This window comes from Chlorocebus sabaeus, chromosome 26, assembly GCF_047675955.1.
Source record: "Chlorocebus sabaeus isolate Y175 chromosome 26, mChlSab1.0.hap1, whole genome shotgun sequence".
Lineage (NCBI taxonomy): Eukaryota > Metazoa > Chordata > Mammalia > Primates > Cercopithecidae > Chlorocebus > Chlorocebus sabaeus.
In genome coordinates this window covers 16,903,935-16,923,880 of record NC_132929.1, presented here as the reverse complement: position 1 = coordinate 16,923,880, position 19,946 = coordinate 16,903,935, and the positions used below count along the sequence as shown (strand labels likewise).

Here is a 19,946-nt window from a genome sequence, read left to right as displayed (position 1 = left end):
TACAAAAACGAGCTGGGTGTAGTGGCACATGTTTGTAGCCCTACCTATGCAAGTGGCTGAGGCAGGAGGATAGTTTAAGCCCAGGAGGTTGAGGCTGCAGCGAGCTGAGATCGCACCACTGCACTCTAGCTTGTGTAACAGAATGTGTAACATAATAAATATTTATTTATTTTATCTCAAAAATTAAATAAAATAAAAAGGAGTTGATATGTTTCTTAGAGAATTTATAAATGTTTGAATGTTGCTGGATAATCACAGGCACTAGAATAAGATGTGAATGATTTAAAAGAAACATGTATAAACATTTTTCCTCTTTTAATTCATTTGGTTTTGATAACATTTTATTTTATTATTATTATTATTTTTGAGATGGAGTCTTTCTCTGTCACCTGGGCTGGATTGCAGTGTCATGATCTCGGCTCACTGCAAACTCTACTTCCCAGGTTCAAACAATTCTCTTGCCTCAGCCTTCCAAGTAGCTAGGGCTACAGGCAGATGCCACCACCCCTGGCTAATTTTTGTATTTTAGTAGAGATGGGGTTTCACCGTGTTGGCCAGGCTGGTCTCGAACTCCTGACCCCAGATGATCTGCCTGGCTTGGCCTCATACAGTGCTGGGATTACAGGCGTGAGCTACCGTGCCCAGCCAATAACATGTTATTTTGATATAATTTCAAAATTAACAGTTGCAAGCCAGATGCCATATGCAGCGGTTTTTTTTGTTTTTGTTTTTAAAGAAGTTGCAATTATAGTCCAAGGAATGTCTGTTTACCCTTAAGTGAGATGCACCAGTTGTTAACATACTGCTCTTAAGGATGAATTGAGTGCAGTCCTGATAGAAACAGGATATTTCATTATAAATTGGATTTTTTTTAGAAACAGGGTATTTTATGAATTGAGAAAAGTTGATGCTAAAGTCCATGTGATGAAGTCAGAATGTAGGAGTAGCTAGGGAAGAATTGGAAAATCCCTACTAAACGTTAGAACACACTACAAAACCTCTACAGTTAAAAAAGTGTGATACTGGCACATGAATAGGCAAATAGACAAGTAGAATAAACCAGTGGACTTATAAATTAGTAATATTGGGACAACTGGGTAGCAATTTTGAAAAAGATAAAACTAGATCTGCATCTTACTGCAACCTCTGCCTCCTGGGTTCAAGCAGTTCTCCCACTTCAGCCTCCCAAGTTGCTGAGTAGCTGGGACTACAGGTGTGCGCCATCACGCCCAGCTAATTTTTGTATTTTTAGTAGAGACGAGGTTTTGCCATGTCAGCTGGGCTGGTCTTGAACGCCTGACCTCAAGTGATCTGCTCACCTCGGCTTTCCAAAGTGCTGGAATTATAGGCGTGAGCCACCTTGCCAGCCTGTTTTAATGTTTTGAGGATATTGCATTTGATCCCTTGGTGTGGTGGTGTTTTGCTACTGTAAAATAAAAATTTTTTTTCTATAGCAGTTAATAAGTATTTCTGGAGACATAGTTTATGCTTGAGCATTCTTTTTTTGTTGAGACGGAGTCTCGCTCTGTTGCCCAGGCTGGAGTGCAGTGGTACGATTAGTGCTGCGATCTTGGCTCACTGCAACCTCCACCTCCCAGGTTCACACCATTCTCCTGCCTCAGCCTCCTGAGTAGCTGGGACTACAGGCACCTGCCAGGACACCCGGCTAATTTTTTTTGTATTTTTAGTAGAGACAGGGTTTTACCGTGTTAGCCAGGCTGGTCTCGATCTTCTGACCTCGTGATCTGCCTGTCTCGGCCTCCCAAAGTGCTGGGATTACAGACGTGAACCACCGTGCCCAGCCTATGCTTGAGCGTTCTTGATGGGAAAGTTATGGGAAAGCCTGCTTAGTACCTGATGAAGAGGCCTCATATGGTGCCCTTTCAATGAAAGAAATGAGTTTTCGTTTTTTTGAGATGGGATCTTGTTCTCTTGCCCAAGAGAACTGGAGTGCAGTGGACTGATCTTGTTTCACTTCAGCGTTGATCTCCCAGGCTTAAGTAATCTTCTCACCTCAGGCTCCTGAGTACCTGGGGCTATAGGTGTGTGCTACCATGCCGAGCTAATTCTGTTTATTTTATTTAATTTTAATTTTTTTTTTGAGACGGAGTTTCGCTTTTGTCACCCAGGTTGGAGTACCATGGCACGATCTCGACTCACTGCAATCTCCACCTCCTGGGTTCAAGCGATTCTCCTGCCTCAGCCTCCTGGGTAGCTGTGATTACAGATGCCTGTCACCACAGTCAGCTAATTTTTTTTTTTTTTTTTTTTTTTTTGAGACGGAGTCTCGCTCTGTCGCCTAGGCTGGAGTGCAGTGGCGCGATCTCGGCTCACTACAACCTCCGCCTCCTGGGTTCATGCCATTCTCCTGCCTCAGCCTCCCGATTAGCTGGGACTACAGGCACCCGCCACCCCGCCCAGCTAATTTTTTGTATTTTTTAGTAGAGACGGGGTTTCACTGTGTTAGCCAGGATGGTCTCGATCTCCTGACCTCGTGATCCGCCCGCCTCGGCCTCCCAGAGTGCTGGGATTACAGGCTTGAGCCACCGCGCCCGGCCTTTACAGTCAGCTAATTTTTGTATTTTTAGTATAGACAGGATTTCACCAGGTTGACCAGGCTGTCTTGAAGTCCTGACCTCAGGTGAACCAACCACCTCGGCCTCCCAGAGTGTTGGGATTATAGGCATGAGCCACCATGTCCGGCCCAATTCTGTTTATTTTTTCTAGAGACGAGGTCTCACTATGTTGCCCAGGCTAGTCTCGAACTCCTGGACTCAAGTGATCCTCCTGCCTCAGCCTCCCCAAATACCGGGATTGCAGGTGTAAGCTGCTGTGTGTGGCGAAGAAATGGCTTTTTTTTTTTCTTTTTTGAGACGGAGTTTCGCTCGTGTCTCCCAGGCTGGAGTGCAGTGGTGCGATCTCGGCTTACTGCAGCCTCCACCTCCTGAGTTCAAGTGATTCTTCTGCCTCAACCTCCCAAGTAGCTAGGATTACAGGCATGTGCCACCATGCCCGACTAAGTTTTCTATTTTTAGTAGAGATGGGATTTCACCATGTTGGCCACTCTGGTCTCAAACTCATGACCTCAAGTGGTCCACCTGCCTCGGCCTCCCAAAGTGCTGGGATTACAGGTGTGAACCACCACACCTGGCCAAGAAATGACTTTTTAGTGGGAGTATTTGAGGTTCCTGGCTTCAGAGTGACAATAGCTCTTTAATTAGTAAGAGTTTTTTATGAAAGGCTCATATATTCCTTTAAATTTGCTGTCTTATATGCAAACTTTAGAGAAATGGCTTTTAGACCTTCTTTGTCACTTTGAACCCATTGTTTCTTTAGCATCAAGGAGAGTGCTCTTCAGTAATGAAAGAGCCACCCAGCTCTGCCTCTTCAGTGTCTTCTTCCATGTCAGATAGACATCGTGGGGAGTCAGATGTCTGTATTGACTTTTCCCCCCCCTTGGCTAGAGTGGAAAACACAAATAGCTGGATACTGGGTTGTGGGCTGCTGGGTCATTTTGTGTTAGGTCTTCCTTGGAGTTTAGTTTTAGAGAAGATTAGGCTTATGTGGTGACAGAAACTGAGTAGTAGTGATATCAGGTTTGCCTAGGCTGGAGGTGGGGCTAGAATCACAACTTGGGAGACTAGTTTATCGTTTTCCTAATGATTCCTGTATCTGGGTGCCCTGTTCTCTCAGCTTTGCAGATTGGCCCTGGTAAGCAATATGTTTTTACTCAGAATGGTACTAAGGTTTAGGTATTTTGACATTTTGCTAGTCCACTTCAAGCCTTACGTATAACTTAATGTCTTCCTAAAAGTATACAGAAGACTATTTAAGGCATCCACAACACTGATTCTTCTTGATGCTTTTTTAATAGTTTTATGTATGGTGTTGGACAGTACATCTGGATGACTTACAGAAGTAATGTATCTTGCTCGGCTTGACATTTTCTAATCCTCTAGGAATTGATTAAAAGACTGTTCATTCTATATAGTCTTAGTTCAAAAATGAATCCTAAATGAAATGCTGTTTTTTAAATATTTTAGGCAAATAAGCAGAAAGCTTCAGCTCGTAACCTGTTTCTCACCAATAGCCGAAAGGTAAAATTGTAGTTTTGTATTTTCCATTTCATGTTTTGCTGGAATATATTCTTCTTTGGGTCCATCTTGCTGCTCTTGTCTGTTGTAACCTGTTGATCATGAATCTAATAGTTCCTAAGAGAGTTTCTGAATGTTCTCAATCTGTTTGTTTGTTTGTTTGTTTATTTATTTATTTATTTATTTATTTTTTGAGACGGAGTCTCAGCCGCCCAGGCTGGAGTGCAGTGGTGTGATCTCGGCTCACTACAACCACTGTCTCCCCGGTTCAAGCAATTCTCCCATCTCACCCTCCCGAGTAGCTGGGATTACAGGCACCCACCGTCATGCCCTGTAATTTTTGTATTTTAGTAGAGAGAGGGTTTCACCATGTTGGCCAGGCTGGTCTTGAACTCCTGACCTCAGGTGATCTGCCCGCCTCAGCCTCCCAAAGTGCTAAGATTACAGGCATGAGCCACCGTGCCCGGCCTCAATCTGTTTATTAAATAAAATTATTCTTCCTCACATTTCTGGTATTTGAACCTTTTTGGATAAGACCATAGCCCACCCTGATTTCTTGAGCAGATCATGGAATCTTCCTGTCTTCAGTCTCGTCGTCTAAGAAATAATGATGTGAATACCTTCCCTTAGAGGAAACTAAAACAACTTCCTTTCGGAATTGTGAGGATCAGATTAGGCCATGTTATTAGTTGTGTTTCTCTGGGGTAGTCATTCAGCGTCTCTGTTTCCTCATTTATAAGGTGGATGATGGTAAATGAGGGTGATGCTGATGCCAATTTCGTAGGATTTGAAGAGTAGATTAGTTTAATGTATTTTTCAGTGGTGCTAAAGATATAATAAGCAGTGATAGCTATTATTAATGTGTGTGATAACATTTTGTAACTTCCGAGTACATCCCAGGTCCTTCTTAGTCATTATAAATTTTCATCTTCTAAGTTGATAGAAATCAGATAGATTTCTTATCCCTGATATTACCACAGGATCTGGACCTATGTCACAGTACTATACAAGGACATTAATCAAGTTGCAGGAGAAAGAGATGTGGTCAAGGATGACAGTTTGTATTCAACAGAGTGAGGAATGGTGTGGTTTAGAATCCAGGAAGAACCAACCTCTGGTATGGGGTCCTTTCTGCTGTAATGCTGTTGTTGTTTTCAGCTTGCTCACCAGTGCATGAAGGAGGTGCGTCGAGCTGCCTTGCAGGCCCAGAAGAACTGTAAGGAAACCTTGCCTCGTGCCCGCCGCCTCACCAAGGAGATGCTCCTGTACTGGAAGAAATATGAGAAAGTGGAGAAGGAGCACCGCAAGAGAGCAGAGAAGGAAGCTTTGGAGCAGCGGAAGTTGGATGAGGAAATGCGGGAGGTAGGGCAAAAGCATACCATTTTGAAAACCCTAATTATTACAGCCATTTGAAGAGATCGGTTTGCATTTTGAAAATTGTACATCTAACCAATGACACAGTCAGTTATTTTTTTTTTTGGTAGAGATGCAGTTTCGCCATGTTGCCCAGGCTGGTCTCAAACTCCTGAGCTTCAAGTGATCCGCTTGCCTTGCACAGTCTGAAATTTTTTTTTTTTTTTTTTGTTTGAGGCGGAGTCTCGCTCTGTCGCCCAGGCTGGAGTGCAGTAGCGCAGTCTTGGCTTACTGCAAGCTCCGCCTCCCGGGTTTATGCCATTCTCCTGCCTCAGCCTCCCGAGTAGCTGGGACTATAGGCGCCCGCCACCACGCCCGGCTAATTTTTTGTATTTTTAGTAGAGATGGGGTTTCACCGTGTTTGCCAGGATGGTCTCGATCTCCTGACCTCGTGATCCGCCCGCCTCGGCCTCCCAAAGTGTTGGGATTATGGGCGTGAGCCACCGTGCCCGGCCCAGAAATTTTTTTAAAGACTTAATTTTGAGGATGGTGATTTTAGACTAGTAAACCAATTCTGCTTTTAGTCTTTTGGTATGGCCCTCCTCAGGCCTTTTTCTCATTTTCTTCTAAACTGTCTTCCTCTATTTTGGGCTCTTATTCCTCAAAAAAAAAAAAAAAAAAAAAAGGAATGAGCAAAAGAGAAAGTAGCTTTTAATTCATCTTGGTTTGTTTGTAGGTGCTGACTGCACTTTTGCTTTTTTTGGACAATAAGAAATTGATGCCAAATTCAGGGCCAGATAGGGACAGTGGACAATGAGCCCAGTTTTCTAAGACTTACCCTTCACCTACTGTACTGTTTTATTTATTTAGTTTTTGAGATGAAGTTTCACTGTTGTCACCCAGGCTGGAGTGCAGTAATCTTGGTTCATTGCAACCTCTGCCTCCCAGATTCAAGCAATTCTTCTGCCTCAGCCTTCCGAGTAGCTGGGACTATAGGCACCCACCACCACGCCCGGCTAAGTTTTTGTATTTTTAGTAGAGATGGGGTTTCACCGTGTTGGCCAGGCTGGTTTCAAATTCCTGAGCTCAGATGATACGCCTTCCTCAGCCTCCCAAAGTGCTGAGATTACAGGCATGAACCACCATGCCCAGCCTACTTATATTGTTTTAACTTGCAGCAAGTACTGTTGTTAAATCTGATGCCAGCTGTTGTAGGCTGTGTATATTGCTGAGGGAAGCAAGAGGTGAGAATAAGAAGGCAAAGTCATTGTATTGCCATTGATAAACCAGCTGAGATGAATGGAAAGAGAGTTAAGATTTGAAGAAAGAAGGGAATTAGTGGATTGGATGATGTTTTCTTTTGGGTATATGTAGTAACTCATGTCGAAGGGAAGCTTTGGAGCCTCTTCTGAGCTCTTGATCTTCCCTTATTTTATCATGACTTCGAGAATGAAGATGGATTTTGCTCATTTCTCTTTAGTCTCCTGGTTAATTTGCATATTTGTATTTGCATGCAAGGTAATCATATTATCAAGTTAGTAGTAAACATTTGATGCTTTTGGGAATTCTTAACTCACAGAATTTAAAGTCATTTGAGAGTTAGCCACAGATCTTGAAGTTTTGTAGGCAGCTTGGCCTGTATTCTAGATTTGTGAGACCTAGATTCTTAGTTATGTTGATAGCTAACTGATGCTTATGCTGACTTATGCATCTTTTCCTTTGAACTTTTGAAATAAATCTTTGACGTATCCTGTTTTCTTAATCTACTTTGTTCATTTAATCATGTGGTAGTTAACTTCTTTAAAGTTAAAGATGTTATTCTTGGCCGGGTGCGGTGGCTCACATCTATAAACTTAGCACTTTGGGAGGCGGAGGCGGAGGCGGGTGGATCATGAGGTCAGGAGTTCAAGACCAGCCTGGCCAACATGGTGAAACCCCGTCTCTACTAAACATACAAAAATTAGCTGGGCGTGGTGGCGGGTGCCTGTAATCCCAGGTACTCGGGAGACTGAGGCAGAGAATTGCTTGAACCCGGGAGGTGGAAGTTGCAGTGAGCCGAGATCATACCACTACACTCCAACCTGGGTGACAGAGGAAGAATCCATCACACACACACAAAATACACACACACATATATATATATGTGTATATATATATATGTTATTCTTTTTCTTAATTGTTTTACTTTGGGAAGTTTTCCTTAGGCTGAGTGTATTGGCTCATGTCCGTAATCCCAGCAGAAAGGCAGAGAGGCAGGAGGATCGCTGGAATCCAGGAGTTCAAGACCAGTCTGGGCAACATAGTGATACTTCGTATCCATAAACAGTAGAAAAATTAGACAGGTGTAGTGGCAAGTACCTATAGTACCAGTTACTCTGAAGGCTGAGGTGGGAGTATTGCTTGAACCTGGGATGTTGAGGCTGCAGTGAGCTGTGTTCTTGCTACTGCCTCCAGCCTGGGTGACAGAGTGAGATACCATCTCTTCAGAAAAAAACAAAGATTTTCGTGATAGCACTTTAGGTTTGAAACATGAACATTCATTATGACAAAGACTTAATTTTCTCTCTCTTTCTCAAGTGTTCTTCTATTTTGGATCTTGCTCAGGTACTATAATGCTTTAAAGAGACAGGATAATTTTACGTAGATTACTGCTTTATAAAATATACTTTCAATCTTTTGGATTTTTTTTTTTCTGTATTCCTTATTTTATTGTTTTCCTTTTGGGAGAGTGGATCAAGGATAAAGTATATTTTATGAATTTTGTTATGAAATAATTCAAAATAATGACTCTTGGACCAATAATGCTCTTTTTTGGGGAAAAAAAAATAAAGCAAACAAGGCTGGCTCACGCTGTGAGCTCACGCCTGTAATCCCAGCACTTTGAGAGGCTGAGGTGGGCAGATCAAGAGGTCGGTAGATCAAGACCATCCTGGCTAACATGGTGAAACCCCGTCTACTAAAGATACAAAAAATCAGCTGGGTGTGGTAGCATATGCCTGTAGTCCCAGCTACTCAGGAGGCTGAGACAGGAGAATCGCTTGAACTGGGGAAGTGGAGGTTGCAGTGAGCCGAGATTGCACCACTGCACTCCAGCCAGGGCGACAGAGTGAGACTCCACCTCAAAACAAAACAAAACAAAACAAATGACTCTTTAATATGCTACTTATACTGTATTCTGTGTTCCATATAATTTAGTATTTTGGATTATGTTTTCATTTTATTATTCATCTTAGGAATGATTTTATTTATTGACACAATGATTATTTTTCTTACCTGGTTGTTTTAGAGTAGAGGCACTTAAAAAAAAAAAGTGGTATCTTACTCTGTCACCCAGGCTGGAGTGCAGTGGCATGATCTTGGCTCAGCGCAGCGTCTATCTCTTGGGCTTAAGCAATCCTTCCGCCTCAGCCTCCAGTGTAGCTGGGGCTGCAGGTACATGCCACCATGCCTGGCAAATTTTTGTATTTTTTGTAGAAACAAGGTTTTGCCATGTTGCCCAGTCTAGTCTCAAACTCCTGAGGTCAAGCAGTCCACCTGAAAGGCACTTTTAGGCTTCTCACATTAAAAAATATATGTATGTTTGCATGTGTGCGTGTATTCAGTCTATATTCGTTTTTTGTAGCTATTATTATCACAGATGAAGTACAGATTGTTGGGTTTTGTTTCATTTTGTTTGAGGTAGAGTCTTGCTCTGTCACCCAGTCTGAAGTGCAGTGGCACGACCTTGGCTCACTGCAACCTTTCCTCCTGGGTTCAAGCGATTCTCCTGCCTCAGCCTCCAGAGTAGCTGGGATTATAGGCGCCCGCCACCCCACCCAGCTAATTTTTGTATTTTTTATCAGAGACAGGGTTTCTCCATGTTGACCAGGCTGATTTCAAACTCTTGGCCTCCAGTGATCCGCCCGCCTTGGCCTCCCAAAATGCCGGGATTACAGGCATGAGCCACCATGCCTGGCCAAAAAATACAGATTGTGTTGGGGAGTATTTTGTTCCTTCCTATAGATGGTTTTGGGGAGTATTTTCTTCCTTCCATTAGCCTTTTAATTTCATATACCTATTGTATTGGCTTTCAGAATAACTTATAGCTTTTTGTCAGTTATTTTGACTTTTGGTGGTAAAGAAGAGTTTTGGGACCGGTGTGGTGGCTGACCGGGCGCACTGGTCACGCTTGTAATCCCAGCACTTTGTGAGACTGAAAGTGGGTCGATCACCTGAGGTCAGGAGTTTGAGACAAGCCTGGTCAATATGGTGAAACCTGTCTCTACTAAAAAAATACAAAAATACATGCCAGGCACAGTGGCTTACACCTTTAATCCCAGCACTTTGGGAGGCCGAGGCAGGCGGATCACGAAGTCAGGAGATTAATTCTGGCTAATGCAGTGGAACCCCATCTCTACTAAAAATACAAAAAAATTAGCCGGGTGTGGTGGCGGGCGCCTGTAGTCCCAGCTACTCAGGAGGCTAAGGCAGGAGAATGGCATGAACCCAGGAGGCAGAGCTTGCAGTGAGCCAAGATTACGCCACTGCACTCCAGCCTGGGCAACAGAGGGAGACTCTGTCCCAAGAAAAAAAAAAAAATTAGCCAGGCATCGTGGTGTATGCCTGTAATCCCAGTTACTTAGGAGGCTGAGGCAGGAGAATCACTTGAACCTGGGAGGCAGAGGTTGTGGTGAGGCTGCAATCGTGCCATTGCACTCCAGCCTGGCCAACACAGTTAGACTCTTGTCTCAAAAAAAAAAAAAAGTTTCTGACCTGTACGTTTTCAAAAATAATAAAGCTATATAGACATGTATCCACCATCCAGGTTATAAAATGGAATATATGGCCGGGCGCGGTGGCTCAAGCCTGTAATCCCAGCACTTTGGGAGGCCGAGACGGGCGGATCACGAGGTCAGGAGATCGAGACCATCCTGGCTAATACGGTGAAACCCCATCTCTACTAAAAAAAATACAAAAAAACTAGCCAGGCAAGGTGGCAGGCGCCTGTAGTCCCAGCTACTCGGGAGGCTGAGGCAGGAGAATGGCGTAAACCTGGGAGGCGGAGCTTGCAGTGAGCTGAGATCCGGCCACTGCACTCCAGCCTGGACGACAGAGCCAGACTCCATCTCAAAAAAAAAAAAAAAAAAAAAAAAAAAAAAAAAAAAAAAGGAATATATTGTTTGAATTTAGTTGTCTCAGTGCTACCATAGAAAAGTCATGTAAGAAAGAAACATTTTAGTCAGAAGCCTAATGGAGAAAAGATTCACAGTATAAAGAAGAGCAAAACACTCATTACTAGTAGATTATGAATGAAAATTATTCATTGTGGCTCACACCTTAATCCTAACACTTTGAGATGCTGAGGCTGGTGGATCGCCTGAGTTCGAGACCAGCGTGGCCAACATGGTGAAACCCTGTCTTTACTAGTAATACAAAAATTAGCCGAGGTTAGTGGTGCTCACCTGTAATCCCAGCTACTCTGGAGGCTGAGGTACGAGACTAGCTTGAACCTGGGAGGCGGAGGTTGCAGTGAACTGAGATCGCGCCACTGTACTCCAGCCCATACGACCAATCAAGACTTTGTCTGAAAAAGGAAAATAAATTCATTCATTGCTTTTAGTGCCACTGACTTGGCTAAAATAAAATTGTTTATCAGCAATGTTTACATTTTTAAAAGTAAAGAATTGGTAAAGGATTTGAATGCAAATATAAGTGGTGAATTCTCCACTACTTCTTGGATATCATTAATAATTGGGCTCTGTTTTCACCTTTTTCCCTGTTTAGGCCAAGAGGCAACAGCGAAAACTCAACTTCTTAATTACCCAGACAGAGTTGTATGCCCATTTCATGAGTCGCAAACGAGACATGGGTCATGATGGTATCCAGGAAGAAATCCTAAGGAAACTGGAAGACAGTTCTACCCAGAGACAAATCGATATAGGTGGAGGAGTGGTAGTTAACATCACACAGGAGGATTATGGTGAGTCTTCAATCAGGACTTAGAGGAAGACTACCTCTTAATTTTTATATCTAAAGGTTATATACATTAATTCTTGCAAATTTTTTATTGATTCATAGGTAATTTACCAGAAAAGAAAGATTTATTGTACTGGAGTAGGGAAAGTGTGTTTGTAATACAGAAGTATAAGACCATTTATTAAAGAATTTGAATAGGAAAGATTGTGGTTATATGATCTTGCAAGTTTGGGAATATTTTTGTTGTGATTTGTTAGTAGAAATAACCGGTATTGTAATCAGAGTTCAAAGAACTGAACTGCGTTTCAGGAGAGGAAAACATCTCTCACATAATAAGATTCTTGGTTATTTAAGCACGAGAAAGCAGCTGTTCAGTTGTCTTTGTGTGATCACAAGGAGAGGGAGGAATTGGGATGAAGTTTGAGAGGAATTTCACAGAGAATACTGATTAAGATTGTGTTGAGCTAGAAATAGTAGAGATTGTAACTGCTTTATCATATTTTGGGGATTACATATGTCGTATTTCTCCGGTTAAAATAGTTTCACCTAGCATAAATATATTAAAATTTTGAATCCTGGTTGTCTTGATTGTTGTAGCTTGGTATCATTTGGTAGAAGAAACCCTAATACTGAGAGGCAGTGGATGCCAGTGCCGTAGTTTTTGTGAGCTTTCTTTGGCTACTGGAGACCGAGGCAACCCTCCACCTCCATTGCATTTCCAGCTTCTTACCTCTGAGAATTTAGCCTTTCTCTTCCCCCACCCTCTGTGAACCCAGGGATAAGTAGAATGAGGGAATCAGGGATCCACATATATTGGTGTTAATTGCATCTTAGAACAAGATCAGTTGATAAAGTGTGATAATCCATGAATTTTCCTTTTCAGATAGTAACCACTTTAAAGCCCAGGCCCTGAAGAATGCTGAAAATGCTTACCATATTCACCAAGCTCGGGTGAGTCTTCAGATAGAAAGGTTTACTGTAATTGGCCCTGGAAATACCTTACAAGCTTTTACTTAGGTGGTCTTCCTTTAGTCTTAATCACATTTTCGATTAAAAGCATAGACTAGCTTGTGTATATGTGTGTGAGTAATTGTGTGTAGGGTAGGGGGCTGGGTCTCTTTCACTTTAGAATAGTAGGGATACTAGAGGAAAGGCAGAAAAACGAATATTCAGTTTTCTAGCTTCAGCAATGTTTTAATTTCAAATTAGAACAGTTTGTGTTTTTTCTTTCTGAGTAATCATGGGCAATATAGTATGAAATGCATCATAGATGTTTAATGGAAAAAAACATACTCTTGGCTTGTTAAGAGAGCCATATCATAGTTTCAAAAAACTGCTACATTATTTAATGCCTTCTTTCACTTAAGTAATAACTTGCTCTTTGTTATTTATTTTATTTTATTTTTGAGACAGAGTTTCGCTCTGTCGCCCAGGCTGAAGTGCAGCGGGGCGATCTCGGCTTACTGCAAGCCCCGCCTCCTGGGTTCACACCATTCTCCTGCCTCAGCCTCCCAAGTAGCTGGGACTACAGGTGCCTGCCACCACGCCCAGCTAATTTTTTGTATTTTTAGTAGAGACGGGGTTTCACTGTGTTCGCCAGGATGGTCTTGATCTCCTGACCTCGTGATCCACCCACCTCAGCCTCCCAAAGTGCTGGGATTGCAGGCATGAGCCACCGCGCCCGGCCCATTTTTTTTTTTTTTTTTGAGATGGAGTCTTGCTTTGTCAGCCTCCCGAGTAGCTGGGACTACAGGTGCACAACACCATGCCCAGCTAATTTTTTTTATTTTAGTAGAGATGGGGTTTTACCATGTTGGCCAGGATGGTCTCTATTTCCTGACCTCGTGATCCACCCGCCTTGGCCTCCCAAAGTCCTGGGATTATAGGCATGAGCCACTGCGCCCGGCCAAAGCTCTTTGTTATTTATCATATAGTGATGTTTGACAAAATCAGAAAGAAATTATAATCAAGTTGAATTAAGTAAAAAACTTGCTGTTTTTAATATACTGCATAGGAGCCTCTATTTAACATTGACAGAGCGGAAGTCAAGGATAGACGAATGTGACCTTCCCCAATTTCTAATATAATTGTTACATTAAATAATATCATATACTACATTATATTATCAGATTATGAGAAATTTTTTTCCAATTATTTTTCTTAGCACAGGGTAGATATATTGTTATCTTGAGTTTTATTTGCATTTAATATTTTTCCTATTTTTTTTTTTTTTCTAATTTTTTTTTTTTAACTTTCCAGACAAGGTCATTTGATGAAGATGCAAAAGAAAGTCGAGCAGCTGCCCTGCGGGCAGCAAACAAGTCTGGCACTGGGTTTGGGGAGAGTTATAGCCTGGCTAACCCATCTATCCGGGCTGGTGAGGATATTCCACAGCCCACAATTTTTAATGGCAAATTGAAAGGTTATCAACTGAAAGGCATGAATTGGTTGGCCAATCTCTATGAACAGGTGAATTTTAGAACTCTTTTCTAAAATTCTCTTTTATTAACTCTTTTCCTAAAGTCATTTGTTCAGTGTGATTGTGAAACGAGTACAAGATCTGGCTGGGCGCGATGGCTCATGCCTGTAATTCCAGCACTTTGGGAGGCTGAGGCAGGCGGATCACCTGAGGTCAGGAGTTTGAGACCAGCCTGACCAACATGGTGAAACCCCGTCTCTACTAAAAAATAAAAATAAAAAATTAGCCGGGCGTGGTAGTACATGCCTGTGATCCCAGCTACTTGGAAGGCTGAAGCAGGAGAATCACTTGAACCTGGGAGGCAGAGATTGCGTTGAGCCAAGATGGCGTCATTGCACTCCAGCCTGGGCAACAAGAGCAGAACTCCGTCTCAAAAAATAAATAAATAAATTTAAGTACAAGATCATGTTTTAGATTTCACACTTTTGAAAAGCTGTATCCTGGGGAGGGATTGCATTAGGAGAAATACCTAATGTAAATGACGATTTAATGGGTGCAGCACACCAACATGGCACATGTATACATATGTAACAAACCTGCACGTTGTGCACATGTACCCTAGAACTTAAAGTATAATAAAAAAAAATGTAGATTTATTAAAAAAATAAAATAAAAAGCTATATCCTTTGACAAGAGGCAGAAAGTTGTCTCTGTTTCTCTTTGTTTTTGAGACGGGATCTTACTCTGTCACCCAGTCTGAAGTGCAGTGGTGTGTTTATGGCTCACTGTAGCCTTAAACTCCTGGGCTCAAGTGATCCTCCTGCCTCAGCCCCCAGAATAGCTGGGACTATAGACACATGCCACCATGCCTGGCTAATTTTTGTATTTTTTGTAGAAATGGGGTGTCTCTGGGTTGCCCAGGCTGGTCTCAAACTCCCAGGCTCATGCGATGTGCCTGACTTGGCCTCCCAAAGTGCCAAGACAGGCGTGAGCCACTGCACCCAGCTGATGTCTTTTTTTTTTTTTTTAACCTGGAGAGCCTACTAGAGAATATTTGTATATTTCTTATGGTTTGTCTTATATGGACTTGGTAAATCTAATTGTTTTTGTGTCTGGGTTGTATTAGCTAACAAACTGGCCTTGCCCTGTCTCGTGTACCATGGTTCATAGTTGTAGCTAGCTGTAGCATTGGCAAAAGCAATTACTATAGCAGTGGATAAAAGTGTTGAGGCTGAGTATCTCTAGTCACTTCTCTTTAAACAAGCCTGTTATCTTGGTCGTTCTTTTTGGTAATAGGTCAAACTTTATTTGATGAAATGTATGAGGTGTTGACCATGTATTTTTTTCCCCCAGGGTATTAATGGCATTCTTGCTGATGAAATGGGCCTTGGGAAAACAGTACAGAGCATTGCCCTTCTGGCCCATCTGGCTGAGGTGGGTAGATGCAATCTTTCTATCTTAATTTCTCTAGAATTTAGAGTAATTTCTATTGAAAATCAGCCACTTAAAAGCACTATGCTAAGCTCTGTAGCATTCCAAGATAGTGGGACTTGATTCTTGACTGCGAGCTTTATAAGGGGACAGTATTGTGTAACTTTTTGGTTTTTAAGAGGTCTAGGACAGTTTTTGAGCATGTGATTTTGAGACATTCCCTTCCACTCTGCATTGATTACCACCAGTATAGTGGCAAGGGCAATATAGTTAGATCAGAACACCTTGCCTAACATTTCAACTCTACTCTTATTACCAGTGTAAACATGGGCAATTTAGCCTCTTTTCAACTTAACTCTCTGAGGCTTAGTTTCCTCTTCTATGGAGACATTATCTACTTTATGGGAATTTTATAAGAATTAAATTTTAAAAATGTGTAAAAATACTGAAAAAAAAGCAGAAGCTGTATACCTATTAAATAACTGTCAGATTGTCATGATAACTAGTATACTAGAAAACAATACATACAAGTCAGTGTGTCATAAGTGCTCTGTGGCTGCGACCTATAAGAGGTCAGAAGAGGGGATAATTGCTTGCCACTTTTTTCTCAAGGTGTGTCTTTATGTTCTTATTATTAACATAGGATATTATTTTTGAATGTGCAGATTTGGGATTTACTCAGTATTTCTCTTGTTTCCTATTCTTAGATTGTTCTTGTCATTAATTATAATTTTGAATTAAATACCTTCCCTTTTCCTATAGTTGGCTGACTGGGTTTTTCTGTTGCAGAGAGAGAACATTTGGGGACCTTTCTTAATAATTTCACCTGCATCTACACTTAACAATTGGCACCAGGAGTTTACTAGATTTGTTCCTAAATTTAAGGTAAATATCAGTCCAAGCAAAACATTTATTGCTTTTGACTCTCCTTTTCTTGTCTTACTTATTTAATTACTCATAATAGTTTTAAATTTTGTCCAGGCTTGGTGGCTCATGCTTGTAATCCCAGCATTTTGGGAGGTCGAGGTGGGTGGATCACAAGGTCAGAAGGTCAAGACCATCCTGGCTAACATGGTGAAACCCTGTCTCTACTAAAAATACAAAAAATAAAAATAAAAATAAAAATTAGCCAGGTGTGGTGCCATGCACCTGTAGTCCCAGCTACTCAGGAGGCTGAGGCAGGAGAATCGCTTGAACGGGGCGGAGCGGGAGTGGGGGAGGTTGCAGTGAGCCAAGAACACGCTGCTGCACTCCAGCCTGGGCGACAGAGCAAGACTCCTTCCGTCTCAAAAACAAAAATATCTCATACATTGTTCCAGAATAACTTGCATACAATCACTATAAAACTTACTGCTGGGAACAATGAGTGCATATTGCATTTAGCCTGATGATTGATACTCCTTGTCAAACTGCCATAATAGAAAACATCTACCTTGTTTGGTTTAACATAGATTTTGACAAATCATACGGTTAGTACACATCCTGTCATTTATGGCATTGCTCTTTTCATTCAAATCTATTGTAAATAATTCGTATCTTTTTTTAAATACATGTCTTGCTTTTGTTTTTGTTTTTGTTTTGAGACGGAGTCTCGCTCCGTTGCCCAGGCTAGAGTGCAGTGGTGTGATCTTGGCTCACTGCAACCTCCGCCTCCCAGGTTCAAGCAATTCTCCTGCCTCAGCCTGCTGAGTAAGTGGGATTACAGGTGTCTGCCACCTTACCCAGCTAATTGTTTTGTAGTTTTAGTAGCGACTGGGTTTCACCACATTGGCCAGACTGGTCTCAAACTCTTGACCTCAGGTAATCCACATGCCTTAGCCTCCAAAAGTGCTGGGATTACAGGCGTGAGCCACCGCACCCAGCCGGTTTTTTTTTTTTTTTTGAGTCAGAGTTTTGCTTTTGTTGCCCAGTCTGTAGTGCAATGGTGCAGTCTCTGCTCACTGCAACCTTTGCCTCCAGGGTTGAAGCAATTCTCCTGCCCCAGCCTCTCGAGTAGCTGGGATTACAGGCATACGCCACCATGCCCAGCTAATTTTGTATTTTTAGTAGAGGTGGGGTTTCTCCATGTTGGTCAGGCAAGTCTCAAACTCCAGACCTCAGGTGATCCGCCCGCCTCAGCCTCCTGAAGTGCTGGGATTACAGGCATGAGCCACTGCGCCCAGCCCATTTTGCTTTTTTAATAGAGGCAGATCTCACTATGTTGCCCAGGCTGGTCTTGAACTCCTGGCCTCCAGTGATCCTTCCGCCTCAGCCTCCCAAAGTCTTGAAATTACAGGCATGAGCCACTAAACCCAGCCAGTTCATTTTCTTAATACTCTGAAGTCTGATCTCTAGTCTTAGTCCAGCTTATAATGTCTAAGGTAGATAATGTGTACATTGATTTAATTAATTCAGAGGAAAAGAATTCAGGTTGAGGTAGGAGGTGATCAGCAGGGAGGTATTTGGCATTCATTGGGTAAGACATTGATTAGATTTAAACAGCTGCTTAGTTATGAAAAGTTGGAGGAATTTAAGAAAGAATAGGATTTATTATGTTGTTTGCAATTTAAAAGGATTGAAAATGAGTAAACTGTGTTCTGACCCCAGGAATATGATAATGAAGTTGCACAGTTAGGATAGTATTTTGGAGATTATATATCAAAATATGTTGACATGATCTCTGTGATTTTTGGTCTCTGTAGTAGTGATGGGTTTCATGTAGTTTGAGAAGCATGGGATAGGGTGGAAATGTGAGGCAGGTGTTTTTCTGGCCTATGCTTTGTATGGAATAGGAAATTATCTGGGATTTCCCACTTTGAGGCAGCTTTATGGCTGTGGTCCCATTTTGTGGCTAAATTGTAGATATAGAACCCGTACAAGGAGTATTAGGATATATAGCTTTTAACTTGACTGACTCATTTTCATCTTGCTAAGATGATGATGAGATCATTCTTATGCAATTTGTTGAGTATTGTCTCTTGAATTATTTGTCTTGTGGAATGGTGATCACCATCTTTTTCTGCTTTTTTTTTTTCATGTAATGTTCAGTATATATTTGAACAATGCAGATGTTGAAAAATAAAAGGTCTAGGCCAGGCACGGTGGCTCATGCCTATAATCCCAGCACTTTGGGAGGCCAAGGCGGGTGGATCACGAGGTCAGGAGTTCAAGACCAGCCTGGCCAGGATGGTGAAACCCATCTCTACTAAAAATACAAAAATTAGCCGGGTGTTGTGGTGAGGGCCTGTAATCCCAGCTACTTGGGAGGTTGAGGCAGGAGAATCGCTTGAACCCGGGGGGCGGGGGGCAGAGGTTGCAGTGAGCCAAGATCGTGCCACTGTACTCCAGCCTGGGCGACAGAGTGAGAATCTGTCTCAAAAAAAAAAAAAAACCAGAAAAGGTCTTAAAATTTTTTCACCAAACCACTTAAGTTTTCAATAGCTCTTCCACTGGCTGATAGATGGCCATGTGATATTACTAATGTCATTGATACCTTTCCTTTGACTTTATAAGTATGCCTGAAACAGACCTATCATTTGCATGTTGAACTTTCTGTTGATATTCTAATTTAGGGTAATATGCCTGTGGGTGTTGCCACCTCTTTTGATTTTTTTTCTTTGCTTTTTTTTTTTTTTCTTAGATACATTTTCTCCTTCTGTCTTCCAAGGTGGAGTGCAGAGTTGTGATCATAGCTCACTGCAGCCCTGAACTCCGTCTCAAGCCATTTTCCCACATCAGCCTCCCAAGTAGCTAGGACTACAGGCATGCACCACAACACCCAGCTGATTTTTAAAAAATTTTTTGTGGAGATGAGGTCTTGCTATGTTGCCAAGGCTGATGTCTAACTCATGTTCACACAATCATCCCACCTCGGCCTCTTAAAATGCTGGGATTATAGACATGAGCCACTGCATTTGGCCTGATTTTGTTTTTTTCCTAGTGCCCCAATATATGTTTTATTGTGACAAAATACTAGAGCATAGTATTTACCATTTTAACTATTAAAAATGGACTGGGCCTGGTGGGTTATGCCTGTAATCCCAGTACTTTAGGAGGCTGAGGTGGGAAGATCACTTGAGTCCAGGAGTTCAAGAACAGCCTTGCCAACACAGACCTTATCTCTACAAAAAATTTAAAAATTAGTTGGACATGGTAGCGCATGCCTACAGACCAAGCTTATGAAAAAATGGGCTGGGTGTGGTGGCTCACGCCTGTAATCCCAGCATTTCGGGAGGCTGAGACGGGTGGATCACCTGAGATCGGGAGTTCAAAACCAGCCTAACCAACAGGAGAAACCCCATCTCTAGTAAAAATACAAAATTAGCTGGGTGTGGTGGCACATGCCTGTAATCCCAGCTGCTCAGGAGGCTGAGGCGGGAGAATCACTTGAACCCGGGAGGCAGAGGTTGTGGTGAGCCGAGATTGTGTCGTTGCACTCCAGCCTGGGGAACAAGAGTGAAACTCCATCTCAAAAAAAAAAAAAAAAAAAAAAAAAAGTACATTGTAGTAGCATTAGGTACATTCACGGTGTTGTGTAGCCATCACTGCTCTCTAGTTTCATAACTTTTTCATCACCCCAAACAGAAGGCCCTTACCCACTAAGCAATCACTTTCTATTCACCTTGTGCTATAGCCTCTGGCAACCACAAATTCGCCTCCTGTGGCTGGATTTGCTTATTCTGAACACTTCGTGAATGCCTTTTCTGTCTGGCTTC

The 19,946-nt window shown here is 42.2% G+C and overlaps 1 protein-coding gene across 4 annotated transcripts in view; it reads left to right on the top strand.

Annotated features, from left to right (window-relative positions):
* The window catches only part of INO80 (INO80 complex ATPase subunit), a 140,623-nt gene that overhangs the window by 32,530 nt on the left and 88,147 nt on the right, over positions 1-19,946 (top strand). For 3 of the 4 annotated variants that reach the window (XM_008016982.3, XM_008016984.3, XM_008016983.3), the window contains exons 8-14: positions 4,044-4,097; positions 5,253-5,456; positions 11,211-11,406; positions 12,286-12,353; positions 13,662-13,871; positions 15,175-15,255; positions 16,042-16,137. In XM_008016982.3, the coding sequence (XP_008015173.1) occupies positions 4,044-4,097; positions 5,253-5,456; positions 11,211-11,406; positions 12,286-12,353; positions 13,662-13,871; positions 15,175-15,255; positions 16,042-16,137 (909 nt within the window). The remainder of the gene's footprint in view (positions 1-4,043; positions 4,098-5,252; positions 5,457-11,210; positions 11,407-12,285; positions 12,354-13,661; positions 13,872-15,174; positions 15,256-16,041; positions 16,138-19,946) is intronic. The other variant, XM_008016985.3, reaches the window with a different exon arrangement.